General features: G+C 39.0%; 1 protein-coding gene across 23 annotated transcripts in view; it reads right to left on the bottom strand.

The window, feature by feature from the left end:
• SETD5 (SET domain containing 5) overlaps positions 1-20,116 on the bottom strand; it is an 84,241-nt gene that overhangs the window by 24,260 nt on the left and 39,865 nt on the right. For 10 of the 23 annotated variants that reach the window (XM_030927332.1, XM_030927348.1, XM_030927349.1 and 7 more), the window contains 13 exons: positions 19,879-19,937; positions 18,862-19,040; positions 17,895-17,933; positions 14,137-14,379; positions 13,077-13,225; positions 12,572-12,689; positions 11,421-11,530; positions 9,247-9,502; positions 8,811-8,894; positions 7,591-7,848; positions 6,567-6,887; positions 5,924-6,166; positions 601-730 (listed from right to left, as the gene is read on the bottom strand). In XM_030927332.1, the coding sequence (XP_030783192.1) occupies positions 601-730; positions 5,924-6,166; positions 6,567-6,887; positions 7,591-7,848; positions 8,811-8,894; positions 9,247-9,502; positions 11,421-11,530; positions 12,572-12,689; positions 13,077-13,225; positions 14,137-14,379; positions 17,895-17,933; positions 18,862-19,040; positions 19,879-19,937 (2,189 nt within the window). The remainder of the gene's footprint in view (positions 1-600; positions 731-5,923; positions 6,167-6,566; positions 6,888-7,590; positions 7,849-8,810; positions 8,895-9,246; positions 9,503-11,420; positions 11,531-12,571; positions 12,690-13,076; positions 13,226-14,136; positions 14,380-17,894; positions 17,934-18,861; positions 19,041-19,878; positions 19,938-20,116) is intronic. The other 13 variants (XM_030927343.1, XM_010369887.2, XM_010369891.2 and 10 more) reach the window with 3 other exon arrangements.

Below are 20,116 nucleotides of genomic sequence, written 5' to 3'. Positions count from 1 at the left end.
TTTTGTATTTTTGGTAGAGACGGGGTTTCACCATGTTGGCCAGGTTGGTCTCAAACTCCTGACCTCAGGGGAGCCTCCCATCTTGGCCTCCCAAAGTGCTGGGATTACAGGTGCGAGCCACAGTGCCCAGCTGTTCTTTTAAAAATTGTATGCTAATTATATAAGCCCCTTTGAAAACAATCAATTGATAATAATTTCTCACTTACTTTATTCATCCCCTACTCCCTCAACCATGTCCCACCCAACTTAATCACTTAGAATTTTAATTATTTCCTGAATATTAGTGTTCCACCACTTTCTTGCCCTTTCCCCATCTTATAAATATGAATATAAATTTCCTAAACTTACTACTTTAAATGTATCTAACCTTTTTTATAACCATTTCTGCTGTTATCTGTACACTGTCTAGTCCTTCTTTGTCGTCCTGGGAAAACTGATCCCTGACTTGAGATCTCTCTCTTCCTCTGTAAAGACAGATGTAAAGTAACTATTTAGAAAACACGCCATTTCTTTTTGTATCAGAAGTACTCATACTGAAATTTTTTATGCAGACCTGAAACAATCATTGGTCACATATTCAGAAAGGTTTTAGATACGTACCTGCGTTGTCTTTGCAGATACTAGAAGAGCTACTATTCTCATTACTTTGGTATAGGTGCTGAGTTCTAGTCTCTTGGGGTACAGATGATGTTTGAGTCATCCCTTCTTCTAAGGCTTGTTTTATCCAGCGCTATAATTGGAAAAGAACCAGAGAATTATCAGTAATTATTTAAAGCCATTTAGTACACCTGTTTTAAATGTACATCAACTGGTGAGTGATACAATTCAACACACTAATTCAGCTACACAGTCAAGCATTTTATTGTCCTGTGTCTCAGCATATTGGAACATTGCCCTATCAATTCCTTTTAACTGACAGAATTGAGGAAAACTGGATTACATATAATGAGATCCCATCAAAAGACAAAAACCAATAAAAAATGATTACATCTTTTCACACTGTTTGGGATGGTGTAAAACGGCAAGACTTAGGAAGAAATCTTAACATTTATTTAGGAGAGACTCTGATCGTATAGAATAAAACTAACACATAAAATAAGTGCCTAGAAAGAAGATAAAGATCTCTTAAAAGTTGTCTGCCCTGTGCTGGAGACAAGTGAAGAGGTAATAAAAAAGATTCATAGGAAGATTTTGGATGAGGATTAACAGCTCTTCAGTACAGGTACCAAAAGGTTTATCTCAAATGAAATAACCTATGGGATCCCCCCTCCAACAAGTAGTTTGGTTAAATTATGCATGAGTAATGCAAATCACAAAATGAACTTCTGTAGAAATAAAAAAAAGGGAAAAAGTCAAAAAGAAGACCTATCAGTCACAAGTTTTTGGTAGTAAAGATTAGAACAATAAATTGACGAGAAATAAATTTAGGCGAGATAGTAAGCCTGCAAAGATTAGGATAGTAAGATTATGCATCCTGTGGAAGACAGAAAATTTCTTACCTGTAATTGTGTTCTCTTAAGATATACAGTTGTAGGTTGCTCACCACTCTGTGGCTCTCCTGCCCTGACATAAGACAGATCGAATTTTGATAAACATCAATTTCTGAGTAAGACCCTCCCCCAACAGGAAGAGCAAAGGTGAATTATTATAATTTATACCTTTAGAGAACATGTATTACAGGTAAGTAAATATTCTCTTCACCAAAGAGAGCAATTCTTATAGATTTTCCCTCTTAGAAACCTAGGAAATAATCCACAAAAATTTTACTAAAAAAAAAAAAAAAAAAAAAAAAAATCTTATACCAAATGTCATTGTGGCTGGTCAAATGAAAGCAAAACTAATATTGTAAACATTTGGAAGGAAGAGTGAACAAGTATATAAAAAAGAGCTCTCAATGGTAATTTGAATTCATCACATAAATATTTTAGGATACAACCAGGTCTCTGAAAAGCAAACACAAAAACAAAATAAAAAACCCCCAAGAACGAACTCTCTTAGATACAGAATATTGATGTAAAGATGAATTGTCAGAACCACACATATAAGCCTTAAAGCTTAGAAGAGAACTCAGAAGTCATCTTGTCCAAAGCACTCATTTTATAAATGGAAAAATTAGGCTCAGGAGTGAAAAATCTTTTGTTATAGCCACTTTTAAGTTTTTCTTTTCAGAGCAGAAAACAGACTCATTTGGGGTCACTGAGCTTTCCTATATGACTAATTTTTTAATATTTCCAGGATCTAGTAGATGTACTCAAAAAGAATTTACATTCTGGATCTGATGACTACAAAAAGGGAACATAAAACCAGAACAGGAGTATTCTAGAAGAAAGATGTTACCATGGTTAGCTATGAGGTGAAACACAGCAAATACGACCAAACCTACTCCTCCAGGTTCTGTTGTATAATTTTACAATATTTCAGGACTCATATAAAAAAGGAACATGGACATTTGTCTATATCTAACAAGATACAATTAACCTCATGGATAATAAGTTAATTTTAAATGCAGCTACTCAGCAAGTTGTTAAAATCAAAAGAACATTTCTCCCTTCTCTGAAACTCTGTATTAAAGTATATCGCACAAGAGTTTTCTGGGAGGCTCAAAGATGGATAAATGTTTTAAAGGTCTCATTATTATGGGGAAAGAACAAGGAAGTAATACAAGTTTTGGAGTCCAAAAGCCCTGGCTTGACACTTGGCTGTGAGGCTGGGCTCAGTGGCTCATATCTGTAATCCCAGCAGAATGGGAGGCAAAGGTGGGCAGACTCCTTGAGCTCAAGAGTTTGAGATCAGCCTAGGCAACATAGCAAAACCCTGTCACTCCAAAAAACATGAATATTAGCCAGGCATGGTGGTGTGCCTGTGGTCCCAGCTACACAGGAGGCTGAGGTAGGAGGACCACTTGAGCCCAGGAGGTCAAGGCCGCAGTGAGTCTGTGATGATGCTACTGCACTCCAGCCTGGACAACAGTGAGACCCTGTGAACCCTCACTACCCCCTACCAAAAGAAATTTGGCTCTTGTCACTTACTAGCTGCCTCACTTTGGGCAAGTTACCAAACATTTCTGAGACAAAGCTTCTGGATATATAAATTTAGGAAAATGATTCCAATTTCATGAATAGTAAGTGAGACTATATACGTGAAGAAAGCTTATAGTACAGTACTGAACACTCAGCAGGTTTTCAACGAGTCCTGGTTCAACTAAATTTCAATGTAATGTTTGGAGATTTACAGAAAATGCTCCAGTGTATAAAATGAAATATTAATATCAATGTAAAGCAGTGTTTCATTATCAGTCAGATTGGTTTTTCTAAGAAGTCTGGAGACCAAATGCCCTATATACATTGCGTTTAGAAGAGGAGTTTAGAGAGAACAAGCTGAAACACTACCGAAAGCCTTGTTGGCCACTTATAAATGCTTTTAAAATAACAACTGAGGATCTAAAAAAGGATATACTATAAAATGCTTTTTAAAAACTATGATTCAATTTAGAAACTCCAGGAATATCATAAAATGGTCTGTCAAATACTTGAACTTCTCCTCTTTTCAGAAGTAGCAAAATAATAATGATAAAAATAAAAATAAATAGCATAAGAATCTGAGTACAACTATACAGATACAACTTTAATTTGTCCTACACTGGTAAGTTTTTAACTTACGAGGCCAGGCCCTCACCTCTTTAGTGAGATATGAAACAGTGAGCCTATGACCCTATTAGAAATATACATTGTTCTAAATAATCCCATGGAGGGTTGTTTTTCTCACTTATCTGATTAACTTATATTCTGAGGGATTTTCCGAATTTTATTAAGATTTTGTTGAATAATGAAAATGTTCTTAGGTTCTGCATTAGATAAGTCCTCTTTAACCAATCTAAGAAATCTTCTTCACTGCCATAAAGCCAAGTTCAATTATAGCTAAGACATTCAATTTCATTGTATTCTGCCTCATAAAAAGCTGTATTTTAAAAAATAGACTCTTTATATGTGAACAGCACACAATAACGCAATGATTTAAACTTAAACAGTTTTAAAAGACCCTATTTAAACAGTCTTGTTATGATAATCCTGTGTATGCAGCCTAAACTCTTCCTAAAGACTAACCATGACACACAGATAAAAGTGCTTGAGTAGAGCCTGTATAAATGAGATTAAGGATAGTCAGATACATTTGGAGAATATAACACAGACTTGCGTTAAATGGAATTTCTATGTTGTCTGTAGAAATTTAAGGATGTGCTATAGATAGAAGTATAAAAGCAGAACCAGGTTAAAAAAGCTTAAAGAAATGCATTTTCTACCAGATTTGAAGTTACGGTCCTAGACACATGTTTTTGGTTTTTGTAAGTCTCTGCTAGTTGGAAAAGATGGAAACAGAAAGACTGCAACCCAGCATTAGAATTATCAAGAAGGAATTTCAATTCAAGAGCCTAGTTCATATTATTTGCAGCTCAGATTTCATTACTAATCTGTAATAATCACCTACACTCCTAAAAGGACCAAAATAGGATATTGTATGACCTGGCTGGGTAAGACGCTTCAACAGTTAACATCCTTAGAAATGGTTAAATTTCTCTTTAGGAATTCTTCTACTAGGGTTTCCCCGAACAAACCAATGAGTGATTCCAATACTTAGGTAAGATGTGCAATTAGGAAAAGACTTTCTGCAATTAGAAATGGTTAAATTTCTCTTTAGGAATTCTTCTACTAGGGTTTCCCCGAACAAACCAATGAGTGATTCCAATACTTAGGTAAGATGTGCAATTAGGAAAAGACTTTCTGCAATGTGCTGCTCATTCAGCAGTAGTGTCCTTCCTTTTTGCAGATTCCTATTGCCCTCCTCCCCTCCATATCCCACACCACTTTGGCTCATCTTTCATGCCCCTCTCCCCCCAAGAAATAATTTCTGTTCTTTGGGGAAAGAGAAAAGCTTTAAGTTTGGAGGAGTCAGGGAAGACCTGCCTGGAGTTGGAGACTTCATCACATCAAATAATCTACATGCAGCATCCTCATGTACGTGATGCCAGTGGAGGAGGGCAATGGCAGACACTGAGGAAGGCAGCCTGAATCCAGATCTGAGGATAAGAGAAAAGGGTGTTCCAGGGAACAGACTCTACCTCAAAGAAAGACCAAATGAAAGGGTGTCCTATACTTCTAGAAACACGGAAAACAACATCATAGATCTGAGGGTGTGATCTATTCCTAAGAGACACCTTTGGAAAATATGCAGGGCTTCTGGGAATTAAGAAAGAGCATTCCAAAACAACACCAAACGCTACTGCCACTAGATCCAAAAACAGTAAGTAACTAGAAAGAGGAGAAAGAGGCAGAAACAGAGAGGGAGAGACAGTCTTTTAGGGTAGATTCCGTATTCGCTGGGAATAAACAGTCCGACTTTTCATTTGATCAAGGAACAGGAATTATGTCAATTACAATAGGATTTTTCCTCTAATTTCCTTCAAGTGATGATAGTGGATAACAGTGGTTCAATTGATTCAAAACACAATTCAATTATTTTTCATTTATGCAATAGTGTTCTAGAGGACCCAGGGCCTAATCTCACACAATCATCATAAAAGGACATGTTAACCCATACTACAAGAGCACACAAAAAATATATCCGTCCCTACCCAGTCATCCACTGCTGTGTGCTCTCCCTCAGGAACCTCAAAGGTTCTCAGAAGAGACATCAGTGACCAGTCACAAATCTGAGCACCAAAAATGCAGTATATTCATTCCACCACAGTCTCACAGACTCTTGAAGAATCAGTATTTATGGCTGAACAACTAACTCATTATAAACTCACATGGGCAGAGTGGCTATTAGAGAACATGTTATTTATGTCATGATGATAGGAATCTTAGGCTTAAAAAAAAAAGCACACACACACAAACACAACACACACACAAAAACACAGACATACCTTCTTACAGGAGCTGAATGTGCCATCAGGCAGAAGAGGCCTTCGACGTCTCTCAGGGATAAAGGGTGAGCCAAAGCGAATGTAGTGTTTGGGGGTGGTGCAAATTAATGGGGAATGGATAAGACCTGGTAACATGTTTAGGGTCGTTGCCAGTACAGTTGGATCCGTCGTGATACGTAAAGGGCACTCAACAGGGCACTCTTGCTTCTCTGCTTTGTCATTCAACCATTCTGTAACTAGATACTAATGTAAAAAAGAGATCATTAATTTAAATCAAGAGGTAGCAGTGTAGTTCATAAAGACAAATGTCATCTAGAAACTAGGACAGAGGGAGATGCAGCAGCTACAGTATGAATTGGGCAACCAGAACACAAGGATATCTTCCTTTACCCTCTCCACGCCCAGTAAGAGAGGAATAATTTCACCTATCAGTGATTTAAGCTGACTAAAAATAAGGTAACAGGTAGCAGGATGGCTCCAGCCTTTTATGTCAAAGCATTTTAGAACTTTCAATCTAATAATATTGAGATTAGTTTCTTCTGGGGATTATAGGTCCTCTCATTTCACTAAGACTTGTGAACTTGTGAACTTTTATAAGTCCACTTGCCAGACTGGACTTATAAAAGATGTATTTGTGACTCACCTTTTTGGTTTTGGGGTATTTAGATGCAGCACGGTTGACATGGGATCCAGTAATTGACACCACAGTTGGGTCAGACCCTGTTAATGGCCTGTTTTCTCCTGAACTGTCTATACTTCCAGCTTCAGTAGGAGTTACTAAACTGTTACTTCCTCCCTCTTCTAAGGCAGCTTGTGACAATTCTGCCTGCTGTGCATTGGCCTGTTTCTGACGCTTTAGTCTTTGGGCTGAACTGGTCCTGTACCGAGAAATTCGACTCTTCGGCCGGGGCCTAGAAGGCTTTGCTGGAGGTGGCTTGGGGACTGGTTTTTCTGCAGCAATATCCTGTAGCAATAGTAGGGTCAGATGTTTACCAAAAATGTTTTATCAGCAAACAGTCTAGTTTCCTATTCACTTTAAGCATTCAGAACGTCTACTGATGAAAACTATAAGGATTAGAAACACTAATTTAAAATATAATTCTTGGCCAGGTGCTGTGGCTCACGCCTGTAATCCCAGCACTTTGGGAGACTGAGACGGGTGGATCACGAGGTCAGGAGATCGAGACCATCCTGGCTAACACGGTTAAACTCCGTCTCTAATAAAAATACAAAAAAATTAGCCGGGCGTAGTGGTGAGCGCCTGTAGTCCCAGCTACTCGGGAGGCTGAGGCAGGAGAATGGTGTCAACTCAGGAGGCGGAGCTTGTGGTGAGCCGAGATTGCACCACTGCACTCCCGCCTGGGTGACAGTGCGAGACTCCATCTCAAAAAAAAAAAAAAAAAAAAAAAAAAGGTAATTCTTAAATGCAAAAATGTATACACTTAAATGAACTAAAGAGGCTAGGGACAAACGTTTGGGTTATTTCTATTTCTAATAAGCATTTATAAAATAGGCCAATGAAATGGTTCCAGTTACACAGTTAATGGCCTTATTTATTGTGATACAGAGCGAAGGTGAAAAAACTGATTTTAAAAATTCCAAAAATTAGGTAATTGACATTAGCAAAGGTGAAGATGTCTAAGCTCTGAAGTCTTTTCAACTCTTACCCCTGCTTGGGAAGACCTCCGGGTATTCACACCAACACTCTGTGGGGTGCTTGGGATGGTAACATTTGAAGCAGAGTTGCTAACTTCAGATTCAAGGGCTTCAGTTTTTGTCTCTTCACCAACAGGAGTCTCTGAAGTGGTTGTAGTAATCTCTACATCAGAGTTGCTCTGTTCCAAAGGCTGATCTCGCCGCTTCTTTCTTTTCTCTAAGTTTTCAAAAGCATGCATGATGGCTTCTACCTTTCTATCTTCCCTGGTCTAGAAAGAAATAGTATTGGTGTAGAAGAAAGCTTCAAATGAGTACGAGGGGATAGCCTTTATAAAAGTATTTTTAATGGAAATTTATAGAAATTCATTTAACTACCAGTAAGATGACACATATAACTTGGAAAACACAAGAAAAAACTAAAAATAAAATATTTCATTTTAAACGTGGGGAATAGTTGTAAATAAAGGCAAAGTCAAACATAAACTTTTCAAAAAGGGTCAATTATTTTGAAACTTTTTAATATGAAAACAGGATGGGTGCGGTGGCTCATGCCTATAATCCCAGTACTTTGGGAGGCCGAGGTGGGAAGATCACAAGGTCAGGAGACTGAGACCGTCTTGGCCAACATGGTGAAACCCCATCTCTACTACAATACAAAAAATTAGCGGGGCATGGTGGCACAAGCCTACAATCCCAGCTACTTGGGAGGCTGAGGCAGGGGAATTGCTTGAACCTGGGAGGTAGAGGTTGCGGTGAGCTGAGATTGTGCCACTGCACTCCGGCCTGGCGAAAAAGCAAGACTCGGTCTTAAAAAAAAAAAGTCATCAAATCAGGGTCATAAACACACAGGGCTGGTTTCAGCATAAAAGCAGAGAATTTTAGTTCATATGACTAAAAGGGTTTAAAAAAAATTCAAAACTCACACAAACCTAGAAAACTCCTAATTCAGAGCAAACCAACTATAACACATTTTGATTCTGACCAGCCAGTTTTTCGGAAACCAGACTGTTATAAAAAAAACCTCTTAAAACCATCACTAGATAATAATCACTAGAAAACTACTGTGTGTACAGAGAAAAAGAAATCAAAGAATTATAATAAAATCTTTATTATGAAAAAGCTGAAATTATAACCTCCAGGTCAAATCAATGAGATGATACAAAGTTAAGAGAACAAAAGAACATGATGGAGGTAGCAGGAATAAGGAGCAAAGGAATGTCACAGTACTCACCCTCCTGCTATGAGCTAGGTTCTCCTGGTCATCTATAACCTCTTCTTTCTCTTCTTCTGGTTTTTCTTCTGGATTGTCTACTTCCTTTAAGATAGAGGCAATATTCAGCTGTACTCAAGCTCTGAGAAAAAATCAATCTGTTTTATTCTGGTAGCTTAAAACTCTCTATAACAATCTCTAATGCTTTCAAGTGTTAACTCATGTGAGGCCACATGGTAAACATAAATGATAAGCTCTATTCTCTGGTGCAAAACCAGCAAAGGATGTTTTTGACTTTGTAAAACAGAAAGAAATGAATGAACACAATACACGCACATTGATATAAAGGGCATTAAGTGTTACTATAGCTCCCCTACTTAAACCATGCGGCAACTCAGGTTCCCCTTCCTTCGGAGGATTGATGACATAGCATCATCATTTGACCAGGGGCGATTACCTCATGATCACTGGATACAGGTACTTTTTCTGGAACTTCTTGTGATTGCTGGTCATTATTCTCCTCTGGAGCCTCATTCTGCTGCTCCATCTCTAGCTCTTTCCGTCGTGCTTTTCTACGTCTAGTCTCTGCTCCAATGGTGGGTAGGCTTGGAGGAGGTGGTGGGAGTGGCAGTTCTGTAGCATTAGGATTCCTTTTTTGTATAGGACAATTCCGGTTTCCCTTGTGACAGGCACAGTCCACTTTATAATTACTGCTCCAAAGAAACAACCAAAATGCCTGTCTCAGTATCCCTGAAATTCAGTTACATTATCCATTTACCCTCTCAAAATATCAGCCCAGTAATTTCCTCTGATATGATCACTGAATAAGTTAAACAGAGAAATTAGAGAGTCCTATACTTTTGTTTTTCTTTTTACTGAAGATGGAGTCTCACTCTGTCATCCAGGCTGGAGTGCAGTGGTGCATCACAGTTCACTGTAACCTCTGCTTCCTGGGCTCAAGTGATCCTATTAACTCAGCCTCCTGAGTAGCTGGGACTACATGCCCAGCTAATTTTTTTTATTTTCGGCAGAGATGAGGTTTTGCCTTTTTGTCGAGGCTGGTCTCGAACTCCTGGGCTCAAGTGATCCTCGAGCCTTAGCCTCCCAAAGTGCTGGGATTACAGGGATGAGTCACCGCGCCTGACATAACACTTTCAATATTCTGTCTTTCTCTGTGTAACCCCAATTCTACTCCATGGTCAGTGGGAAAAAAAAGAACACCCTCCCTAAATCCAATCCCCCTAGTGGTTTATTAGCTAGTTAGTAGGCAATGAATCAAGGATAAAGGCTGATGTGGCCATACTCATCTTGTGCCCACCATTACATGTCCTCACTTTTACCTACTAATTCCCTACTTCTTAAAACCTTTTCTGGGCCGGGCGTGGTGGCTCACGCCTGTAATCCCAGCACTTTGGGAGGCCGAGGTGGGCGGATCATGAGGTCAGGAGATCGAGACCGTCCTGGCTAACATGGTGAAACCCCGTCTCTACTAAAAATACAAAAAAAATTAGCCGGGCGTGGTGGCAGGCGTCTGTAGTCCCAGCTACTCGGGAGGCTGAGGCAGGAGAATGGCGTGAACCCGGGAGGCGGAGCTTGCAGTGAGCTGAGATCCAGCCACTGCACTCCAGCCTGGGCGAAAGAGCGAGACTCCGTCTCAAAAAAAAAAAATAAATAAAAATAAAACCTTTTCTTTTCATTTTCCTTGATGAATTAAACAGAACATCTTTTTTCTTACACCTGGGCCAAACATCACGTTACCACATAACCTCTATTTTGCCCCCAATGACCAAGGAACAAAAAACATATACTTTATAAAATCCACCACATATTCATCTATGAATTGCCATTTATGGTTTTCTGCACTGTCATATACAGCTAGATAACATGGTTTCTGTGGACAGGGTGGATCTTTAAATCCCACTCCTAGCTTTATAAGGTTATAACTGACAAATTCTATTTTTTATTTTTTTAAAAAATAATAACATCAAATTCTATTTTTTTTTAAGATGGAGTCTCCCCTGTTGCCAGGTTGGAGTGCAGTGGCGCGATCTTGGCTCACTACAGCCTCTGTCTCTCAAGTTCAAGTGATTCTCCTGCCTCAGCCTCTCGAGTGGCTGGGACTACAGGCGTGTGCCACCACGCCTGGCTAATTTTTGTATTTTTAGTAGAGACAAGGTTTCATTGTTGGCCAGGATGGTCTCGATTTCCTGACCTCGTGATCCGCCCACCTCAGCCTTCCAAAGTGCTGGGATTACAGGCATGAGCCGCTGTGCCTTGGCCTAAATTCCCATTTTATATGGTCCCTGACATAAGTACTCAGCACATAACAACAGGATGCTATTTTAATTTCCAGGAGTATCTCATACATATATATCCATTTTGCTATTCTTGCTAAGAAGGCATAAGTGAAAACACTTTTGTCAGGAAACTTGTGAGCAGTATCATATAAGGTATCCATATCTCTAAAAAAAATCTTGTCTTTTCCTTTACAATTTCTAGGCAGAAAATTCATTAGTCATGGAAAGATTAAGTAAACAAAGGAAAAGGCAAGAAACAAAGCAGACTTTAGAGTGAATAGCTTAATATATAAGACAAGGACATTCATGTTAGGAAAGGGTTTTGAGATCTTACCAGTTACTATACTCATAATCAAATGCTATGGTGACCTCAGCATCCTTGGTGATGGCAGACACAGCATAGATGCACAGGTGAATCATCCCATCTGCAATCATGTGTCGCACCTGTGTGAAAAGGCATCTGGTTGGATTTTTCACAAAGACCATGAACTTTCCGTAAGAGAAAAAAAACCATACTTTCTCTCTATTTTAGAGTTATAGTAATCTCTATTTAACTCAATCTTTTTATCTGAAACTATTATACTGTACTGGCTTGAAAATTTATGATACTTCTTGAAATACGTGGAGAAACCTTGAGATGTTAGAAATCAGGGTAAAAATCTCTACTTTTACATCTTTTTTTTTTTTTTTTGGAGATGAAGTCTTGCTCTGTCGCTCAGGCTGGAGTGGAGAGGCGCGATCTCGGCTCACTGCAACCTCTGCCTCCCGGGTTCAAGCAATTCTCCTGTGTCAGCGTCTTGAGTAGCTGGGAATACAGGCACATGCCACCATGCCCGGCTGATTTTTGTATTTTTTTTTAGTAGAGACGGGGTTTCACCATGTTGGCCAGGCTGGTCTCAAACTCCTGACCTTGTGATCTGCCCGCCTCAGCCTTCCAAAGTGCTGGGATTACAGGCATGAGCCACCGCGCCCAGCTGCTTTCACATCTTATAGCTGTTTCCAGCTCCACCAGAGAATTAAAATTCCTTAGCCAGTAAGTAAAGCTCTGTGGATTTTCTTGCTTTATTTGATGTGGCTGCTCTGAGTAATGAATTCTAGAAATGCCTAGATCCTCTCATAGAACACTACTTACTAAAATCTAAAGAAGCTGCAACCAAATAACTTAGTTAGGCCTGATGACATCTACTTACACCGTATGGCAATTTCTTTAATACAACTACACTTGATTTTCTTATCCAGTCTAGCTTTCTCCTTAGCAAATGCTAACTTGCTCTTTTCTATTTCTGCCTTCTCTAAAGAAAATTCTTTCCTTGCTCCCATTTTCTCAGTATAAAAGCACCATTACTTTTGTTTTTCACCTCTCACAACGAAATATCACGACTATTATCTACAGACCTTTATGTGAGTGAAGTTTTCACACTGTTTCTTCAGTAAGCTTGTCATTTGATGGTTCCAGTCAAAGGGAAGTTGCTACAGATATCTTACCTCTGCATTTGGTGTACATGATCTTCTGATGAACCGAGCATCATTACCGAAAGTACGGGCATCCACACACATCTCTACACCATTGAATTTTGAGTAGAAGAGCACAAAGGGGTATGGTCTAGGGATATAATTAAAATTCCTGTAATTCTCAACACAAATAAGAAAGCCACCCCATGACTCCAAATATGAAGCATATGCTGAGAGAAGCAGCAGCAGTCTTTTACAATGCCTAAACTTGGAAAACATCACATGCTTGTCTGCTTTTGATTAAAGAACAAGCACAAAGCAAGGAATGCTTGGCTTGGAAAGGAGTTGTCACCACTTTGTACATTAAACAATTTGCAGATTTACTTGTACTTCTCTACAAATAGCAGACAGGCGTGAGCTTATCTGAGCTGTGATTTTTTTCTCCCAAGAGCATCCTATCAAACAGAATGATTTTTACAACAACACTGGTCAACCAGGTCCACCTTAGCCCTCACTGCTTAATGAATGATGTTCTTACTTTTTGAAGAAATGCCCATTGACCTCAAATTGCTGTCGTAACATGACTTTCCCACGATACTCTATTATAAGAGTGTCCAAAGCCAAATCTCTTGCAGCCCTCAGGATCTTCCGATGCTTTTGAACACGAGTGACTCTTCCCAGCTGTAACTGAATAAAACCAGAGCAGTAACATTACACAACAGCAAGAACACCTTAGTAGACACTCATTTCAAAATTAAGGAAAACATGCTAACATTTTCAGGTTTTATCTGTATATGTTAAATTTAGATCAATGATGAGAAATTTTAAAATGTGACAAAAGCTCAATTTTTCTAAGAGACATACTACATCTAGTGAAACTGCCTCCCCAGGAAAGGCAAGATAAAAAAACAAAAACAAAAACACAAACAAACAAAAACAAAACAAAAAACACAAAAAATCATCATTAAAATTTCAGTGACTCTATCTCTAAAATAAAGTTGAGAAAGAACATGCTTAACTTTCTATAAATCTTAGATAATTCCTACCTAGGTTATATAAAATTTCCCATACTAAGTCATCTTTTTTTTTTTTTAAAGAGACAGGGTATCACTGTCACCCAGGCTGGAGTGCAGTGGTGCAATCATAACTTACTATAACCTCAAATTCATTCAAGTGATCCTTCCACCTCAGCCTCCCCAGTAGCTGAGACTTACAGGTGTGTACCATCACAACGGCTAACTTTTAATTTTTTTGTAAAGAGAGGGTCTCACTATGTTGTACAGGCTGGTCTTGAACTGCTGGCCTCAAGCAATCCTCCCACCTTGGCTTCTTGCCAAAATGTTGTATTCTAGGAGTGAGCCACTGCACACAGCCTCAATTCATCTATTTTTTATTAATAAAGGTAGTTTAAAAATATGTATCCAGATAGTTTCCAGTTAATATAACCTACTTTTGGTTACATATGATCAAGACCTGTCTAATCTGTTATTCTATGGCCTTGTACATTTGGAAGGAACAGTAATTCCAATCCATTACCCTCTTTCTGGGTTCTTAAAATTTCAGATACTTAAGAGAGTCTTCAACCCTTTGGTGCTTACCTGCATTTGGGAACCAATAACTGTGTTATTACAGGCCAATTCAGTCTTATTAATAGTGTCTAAAATAGTAGGTTTGCCCACAAATTCCTTGCTAGAATGTAGGTGTTGTTCAAGGGCGTTCTGTACATCTGCACTGTACTGATTAGTGAAAGCTTCTTCATACTGGTCAGTCCATAGTCTTATCCGATTTTCCCAGCCCTCAGTTGTATTCTCATCTAAATTCTGTGCTTCAGAGGGAGAATTCTGTAGAAAACAAATTAAGGGAGGTTAGTAAAGTCCATGCATAAATAGGGGGTTGGGAATGGGGGTGGGACAAGTTGGGGTTCCAGAGAAAATTTATCACTTGGCAACTGATGTGGCATAAAAGAGTAATGGACTGGGAGTCAGAGGATCTGGTTTCTATCATGCTTTTGTTACCAATGAGAGGTGAGACCTTGAACAACTTCTTTAAATGGGGAAGCTCAGTTTCTCCATTTATAAAGTAAGAAATTAATTGGGATCATAGTTTCACCCCATCACTGTGATTTTATGACCATTTTAAAGTCATAAAAATCAATTTTCTTATCAAAAGACTGACATCAAGTTCATAAGAAAATCTTCATAAAAATGAACAGCAGAGACCTCACATTTACCACTGCTTAAATTTTTCATACTCACTCTGTAGTTGGTGTTAGCCCAAATTGGTTTTTTGACTATTCTCCAGGAGAATGAATGTTTTCGTGTCACTTATTATTTTCATAATTCATGTTCATTCTAAACCTACATATGACCTTAATCAGTCAATCAATCTCATCAATCCAATCATAATCTTACTACCCATATAAAAAGTTATTATTTGAGTATATCTTTCTAACACCCTATTTTCAAAATTTTAAATTACCACATTCTAAATAATCTGAAGAGGTGAAGTGAGGGGAGAGGAGTAGGTAGGGAGAATACAGAAAATGTCTAAGAGGTACTTTGCTATACTCCTTTAGGAAAACCATTGCCTTCTATGGTGACAGTATTGAGAAAAGATTACAACAACTCAGGAACAGCTTCCTAGGCAGACAGTGCCTGGGCTACAAAGACAAAGCTTAAGCCCAATACATGCTCTCCTCCATGGTGTTCAAGACTTAAGTGCCATCAGAAAACAAAACAAACACTGACAGTAATGATGTCATGCTAGTGATGATTAGAAGGAAAAGACACTGTAGTACCAAAGCTACTTGAAAATCCATGTCCACATTAAACTTGCAAACAGGCACAACAAAATTAAATATACTTTCCATGAATGGCACAGAAAACACGGATGCTTATCATAACACTTTCTTTTGCCACTTTTGCATCACTGTTGCTGACTGATTATTGTCTACTATCCTTTCTGCAAGGAACAGGAGTATGAAGAAAAAAAATCAACACTATTGTTTCCACATTTCTTACTAGAGTCCAAAAGACTGAACAATAAACAAAGGGATCTAAAGAAACACCTAAGGCCAACATACTGACAATCAGATTATCACCTGCTTGACATCAGTAGCAGTTATGCAACAGAATAGTGCAAAATCTTAGGCTTAACTGAGCTTACAGACTAGTGGGATTGGCAGTGTTCAAACAATATTCCCAGCTTTAAGTAGCAATCGTTAAACTTGCGACTTGGTAAGTGTACTGTATTCTGGAAGTCTGTGTCACAGTATTAGCCATTGTTTACTAATCTCACTATGTGTTTATTCTGCTGTCCCATCCTTCAAGGCATTAGAGACTCTACCTCGGTTGGGTTTAGAGTAGTGGTTCTCAATTGAGGGAAATTTTGCACCCAGGTGACATTTGGTAATATCTGAAGACATTTTTGAAAATCTCAACTGAGTGTATGAGTGTTACCGGCATCTAGTGGGTAGACACCAGGGATTCTGTTCACATCTTGAAAGCACAGAACAGTACCTTCCACAACACAGATTTGGTCCAAACAGTCAGCAGTGTCAAGACTGAGAAACCCTGATTTACAATTAAGTCTTCAGTAGGGAAGCTGCTCTTGACACTGGGATTAAAAATCCAAATGATATGTTTTTTTCTAATTCTTAGGGCTCCCACCTGGAACACTGGAGGAGTTTTAAACTAGTAATTCTGAGCATAAAATTTATAACTCAACTTAGAATTAAAAGACTCAAAATGACTAGTAATTGTTTTTTTTTTCTGTCTAAATTTTAACACACCTATGAGGCTGTCAACCTCCCAAAACTGAAAGCAAAATATGGGGTTTATGTGCAGTTTTCTGGTAGCGCCAGTCTATACCTTTCAAAAGGTTTCGAGCTTCTGGAGATGAGTTATGATAGTTGCTTGATGAGAGAAAAGCATTTAGTAGCCGGGATTAGGGCAATTATCTGCCTCCAAAGTCTATTTAAAAGGCCCCTCTCTAAGCAAATGAGACAAAAATAAAGGGGCAGCTAAAGCAAACTTGGCCACTTGCAGGAGACAGATCCAGCAAAGAAATGATTAATTTGTCTTCCAAGACACATCCCAGGCCTCTGATGCTCTCCCAACACTTTCACAGGTATGTGCAAGTCTGTTTACAGATATTAAGTGAGGTCTTTGAACTTTAGGTAAAGTGCTACCTGTAATCTTTGCTAACACCAGTCACATTGGTGCTGCACATAAAGCAATTCTAAAAAAGCTTATCCTTACTGAATTTTTTTTTTTGAGATAGAGTCTTGCTCTGTTGCCCAGGCTGGAGTGGCGTGATCTCGGCTCACTACAACCGCTGCCTCCTGGGTTCAAGTGATTCTCCTGCCTCAGCCTCCCAAGTAGTTGGGACTACAGGTGCCTCCACCATGCCTGGCTAATTTTGGTTTTTTAGTAGATACGGGGTTTTACCATGTTGGCTAAGCTGGTTTTGAATTCCCGACCTCAGGTGATCAACTTGCCTTGGTCTTCCAAAGTGCTAGGATTACAGGCATGAGCCACTGAGCCTGGCCTTACAAAAGATTTTAATGTTTATGCCCTATAACTCTCAATAGGAAAGAGCTTGCTTTTGTATCATTTAAGAATATGAATACTTACAAACTCGAATTTAATTCTAATTAAATGCTTTGAAGCCCTCAGTAATAATTTGGGAGGTATGTTTTCCTCCTATATAGATATATACATAGGTAAAGGAGGATACCAGACAGCATAATCAAATCTCCTTTTGGCAAACTGTTTTTAATCAACCAGCACCTAACAGTTATTTTAAACCATTCCACATAATTGCTCTATTCTCCAAGTTCTTTACAAAGTCGTACCTCATAAACTCTTTTATTTGATATCTTAAGAAACACGCTAGCATTATCTAAGTCTTTTCCACCAAACAGATACGCTAAGAGAAAACAGTAATTCTTATCAGTAATACAAGCTTCCTGCAATTAAAGCCCACACAGTGCTAGGGTAGATGCACAAGAGATCCTATATCATTACCAGAAAACTCCACTCCTAAGGTTGAGTTCAATCACAGTGACAGAATATACCAGCCTCATGTTGTTTGGAAAAATGTCACTTACCCCCTACAAAAGCAATGCATGAAAAACCAATCAATGAAGGCTGATTACAGAAAGGGAAAATATTTCAGAAAATGGCCAAGAAAATCTACTTTGGAGAAAAGCTCTATGAAAACTGAATGGCAACAACTACAAACTAATGAAAAGCAGACTCCAAGATTCCCAGACCATCAGTGTCAGGAAAGAAGCTGACCAAAATGCAAGATCACAGTGAAGTAAAACACAGCATCAGCGAAGATTACCCCTTACCTTCATCCGCAAGGACTTCCGGGATCCCTCTCGAAATGCCTATCCCAAGGAGGAAAACAAGTAGAACAAACAAAACTTGGTACCAAGAATGACAGTTATACCTGAGACTAAAACTAAGGCACAAACTAGTGTTCTATTCTGTCCCCGTTTCTCTAGGTAAAAAATACAATAGAATTCCCCAAACTATTATCAAGAATAGGGGTAGCTCAAGGCCAATGAACTCTGAGACTAATTTTAATGCTTTCTACTGTGAAGCTAGGTAATTAACAGGGAAGAGCATGCTCTCTTAAATCCTATATGCACCTCTGATACTAAGAGAAAAAGTAAACAAAAAAAACTTTAAAGTTGCAGATTTACCAGTTTTGCAACTAAGAAGGAAACAAAGACCAATCCCCTTAACAAGGGGTGAACAAGTCACCTAGAAGCAACAAAGTTGCTGTGATGGGGAAGAAAGAACACAAACCAGAAGTTTCTCCCGGAGACTTTTTAGCTGAGAATACAGGAAAGTGACCATGACACTGAGGAAGCCTAGACCATTCAAGAGATGTTTCCTGATTTTTATTTTTTTTGAAACAAGGAAAAACAATCAACCCAAAGATATGAGGCATGTAACCAGGACAAGAATTTCAGACTGTACTTTGGGATTGAGAGGTGGGGAGATACTGTAAGGATAGTGGAAGCCTAGACTTGAGGCTGCAACACATATTGGCTTGTGCCAGGTAGGGCTGGAATTTCATACCTGGGATGGGGGCTGGAGTAGAAGAAACTTTGAGCCAGTGGTGATGATATGGTGTGGCAGAAGAGAGGTTGGTCTACATGTACATAACACAGATTAGCTGATTTTTGCAAGTAGAACAAAAGTGGCCCTTCAAATACCTTGGTCAAACTTCTTAAAAGAATTCTGGTGCATTCTTGCTCCAAAATTTGAGCTATTTCAGACACTTCTATTTATTTTTACCCTACATACCTTGATTTTCTTTGTCTTTGGTGCTGCACGACCCTTTTCTGGACTCTTTTTCCGCTTCTTGGGTTTGGTTCTTCTAACAGTTAAGGTGATGCTTGTAGGTGTGTGCTGTGTTGCTGTATACAACACAGTGGAAGGAGAAAGCTCCTCATCCCAGCTTTCTGTTGCACTGCTATCCCCACCTGAAAAACGATGATTTATTATTTCAGGTACTAATAGCCTCAAAAGTATATTAAAAGTAGCTTATTGTTTTAGATGTACACCACATGCAGTAAGTCATTACTTACATTATTAACTCTCATCATCTGTAAAGCAACGTTAAGTACCCATCTTCCTTATGAAAACAAGATTCTATGTCATTGGCATTAAGCATATAAACCCTATTCCTCATGGTATCTATTTCTCCCCTTGTATTCAGTCTCTAAGCTTCACTGACTCAATCTATAACAATTTGAGACTGGCTAATTTTTAAAAGAGGGATCCATATTTTTGGTGTTCACAAGGAATGCTTTGCTACAGGGCTAAAATGTTCCCAATACATTTCGTTTACAATGGGAGAACTATACTGTGGTCTTCAGAGGACTTCTATCTCTTTCTGTGAAAAGAGCTGGCTGGGGGACCATGGGAACTTATAAGAGAGGTCTTTTTTTTTTTTTTTTGAGACGGAGTTTTGCTCTTGTTGCTTAGGCTGGAGTGTAATGGCGCAATCTCGGCTCATGGCAACCTCCGCCTCCCGGGTTCAAGCGATTCTCCTGCCTCAGCCTCCCGAGTAGCTGGGATTACAGGCATGCGCCACCACATCTGGCTATTTTGGATTTTTAGTAGAGATGGGGTTTCTCCATGTTGGTCAGGCTGGTCTCAAACTCCCGACCTCAGGTGATCCGCCTGCTTTGGCCTCCCAAAGTGCTGGGATTACAGGCATGAGCAATTGCACCCGGCCAAGAGGGGTTCTTAAAACCAACATTCAGATCACAGAATATTTATATGTCAAACTGTGGACCTAACCCATCTTCCGCTCACCTGATATGTTGTCCTGCTTCCGCCGATGAAGTCTAATAACCTTCCCCCTGCTCATTCCCCTAAAGAGGGAAAATAAAGTAGTCCTTTCAACAGCATGCATCACATCATAGCACACATGGGCGAAGTGTCTCTGCATATGCTACCCCCTCCCTCCCACCTACCAAATGTTTCCAGGACATTAAATTTCATATCAAATTCAATAGCTTTAACATCAATCTCTCATTCCTTGTTGTCAGCA

This window comes from Rhinopithecus roxellana, chromosome 1 (genome assembly GCF_007565055.1).
Source record: "Rhinopithecus roxellana isolate Shanxi Qingling chromosome 1, ASM756505v1, whole genome shotgun sequence".
In the NCBI taxonomy this organism is placed as follows: Eukaryota; Metazoa; Chordata; class Mammalia; order Primates; family Cercopithecidae; genus Rhinopithecus; species Rhinopithecus roxellana.
This window is presented reverse-complemented; position numbering and strand designations above follow the sequence as displayed.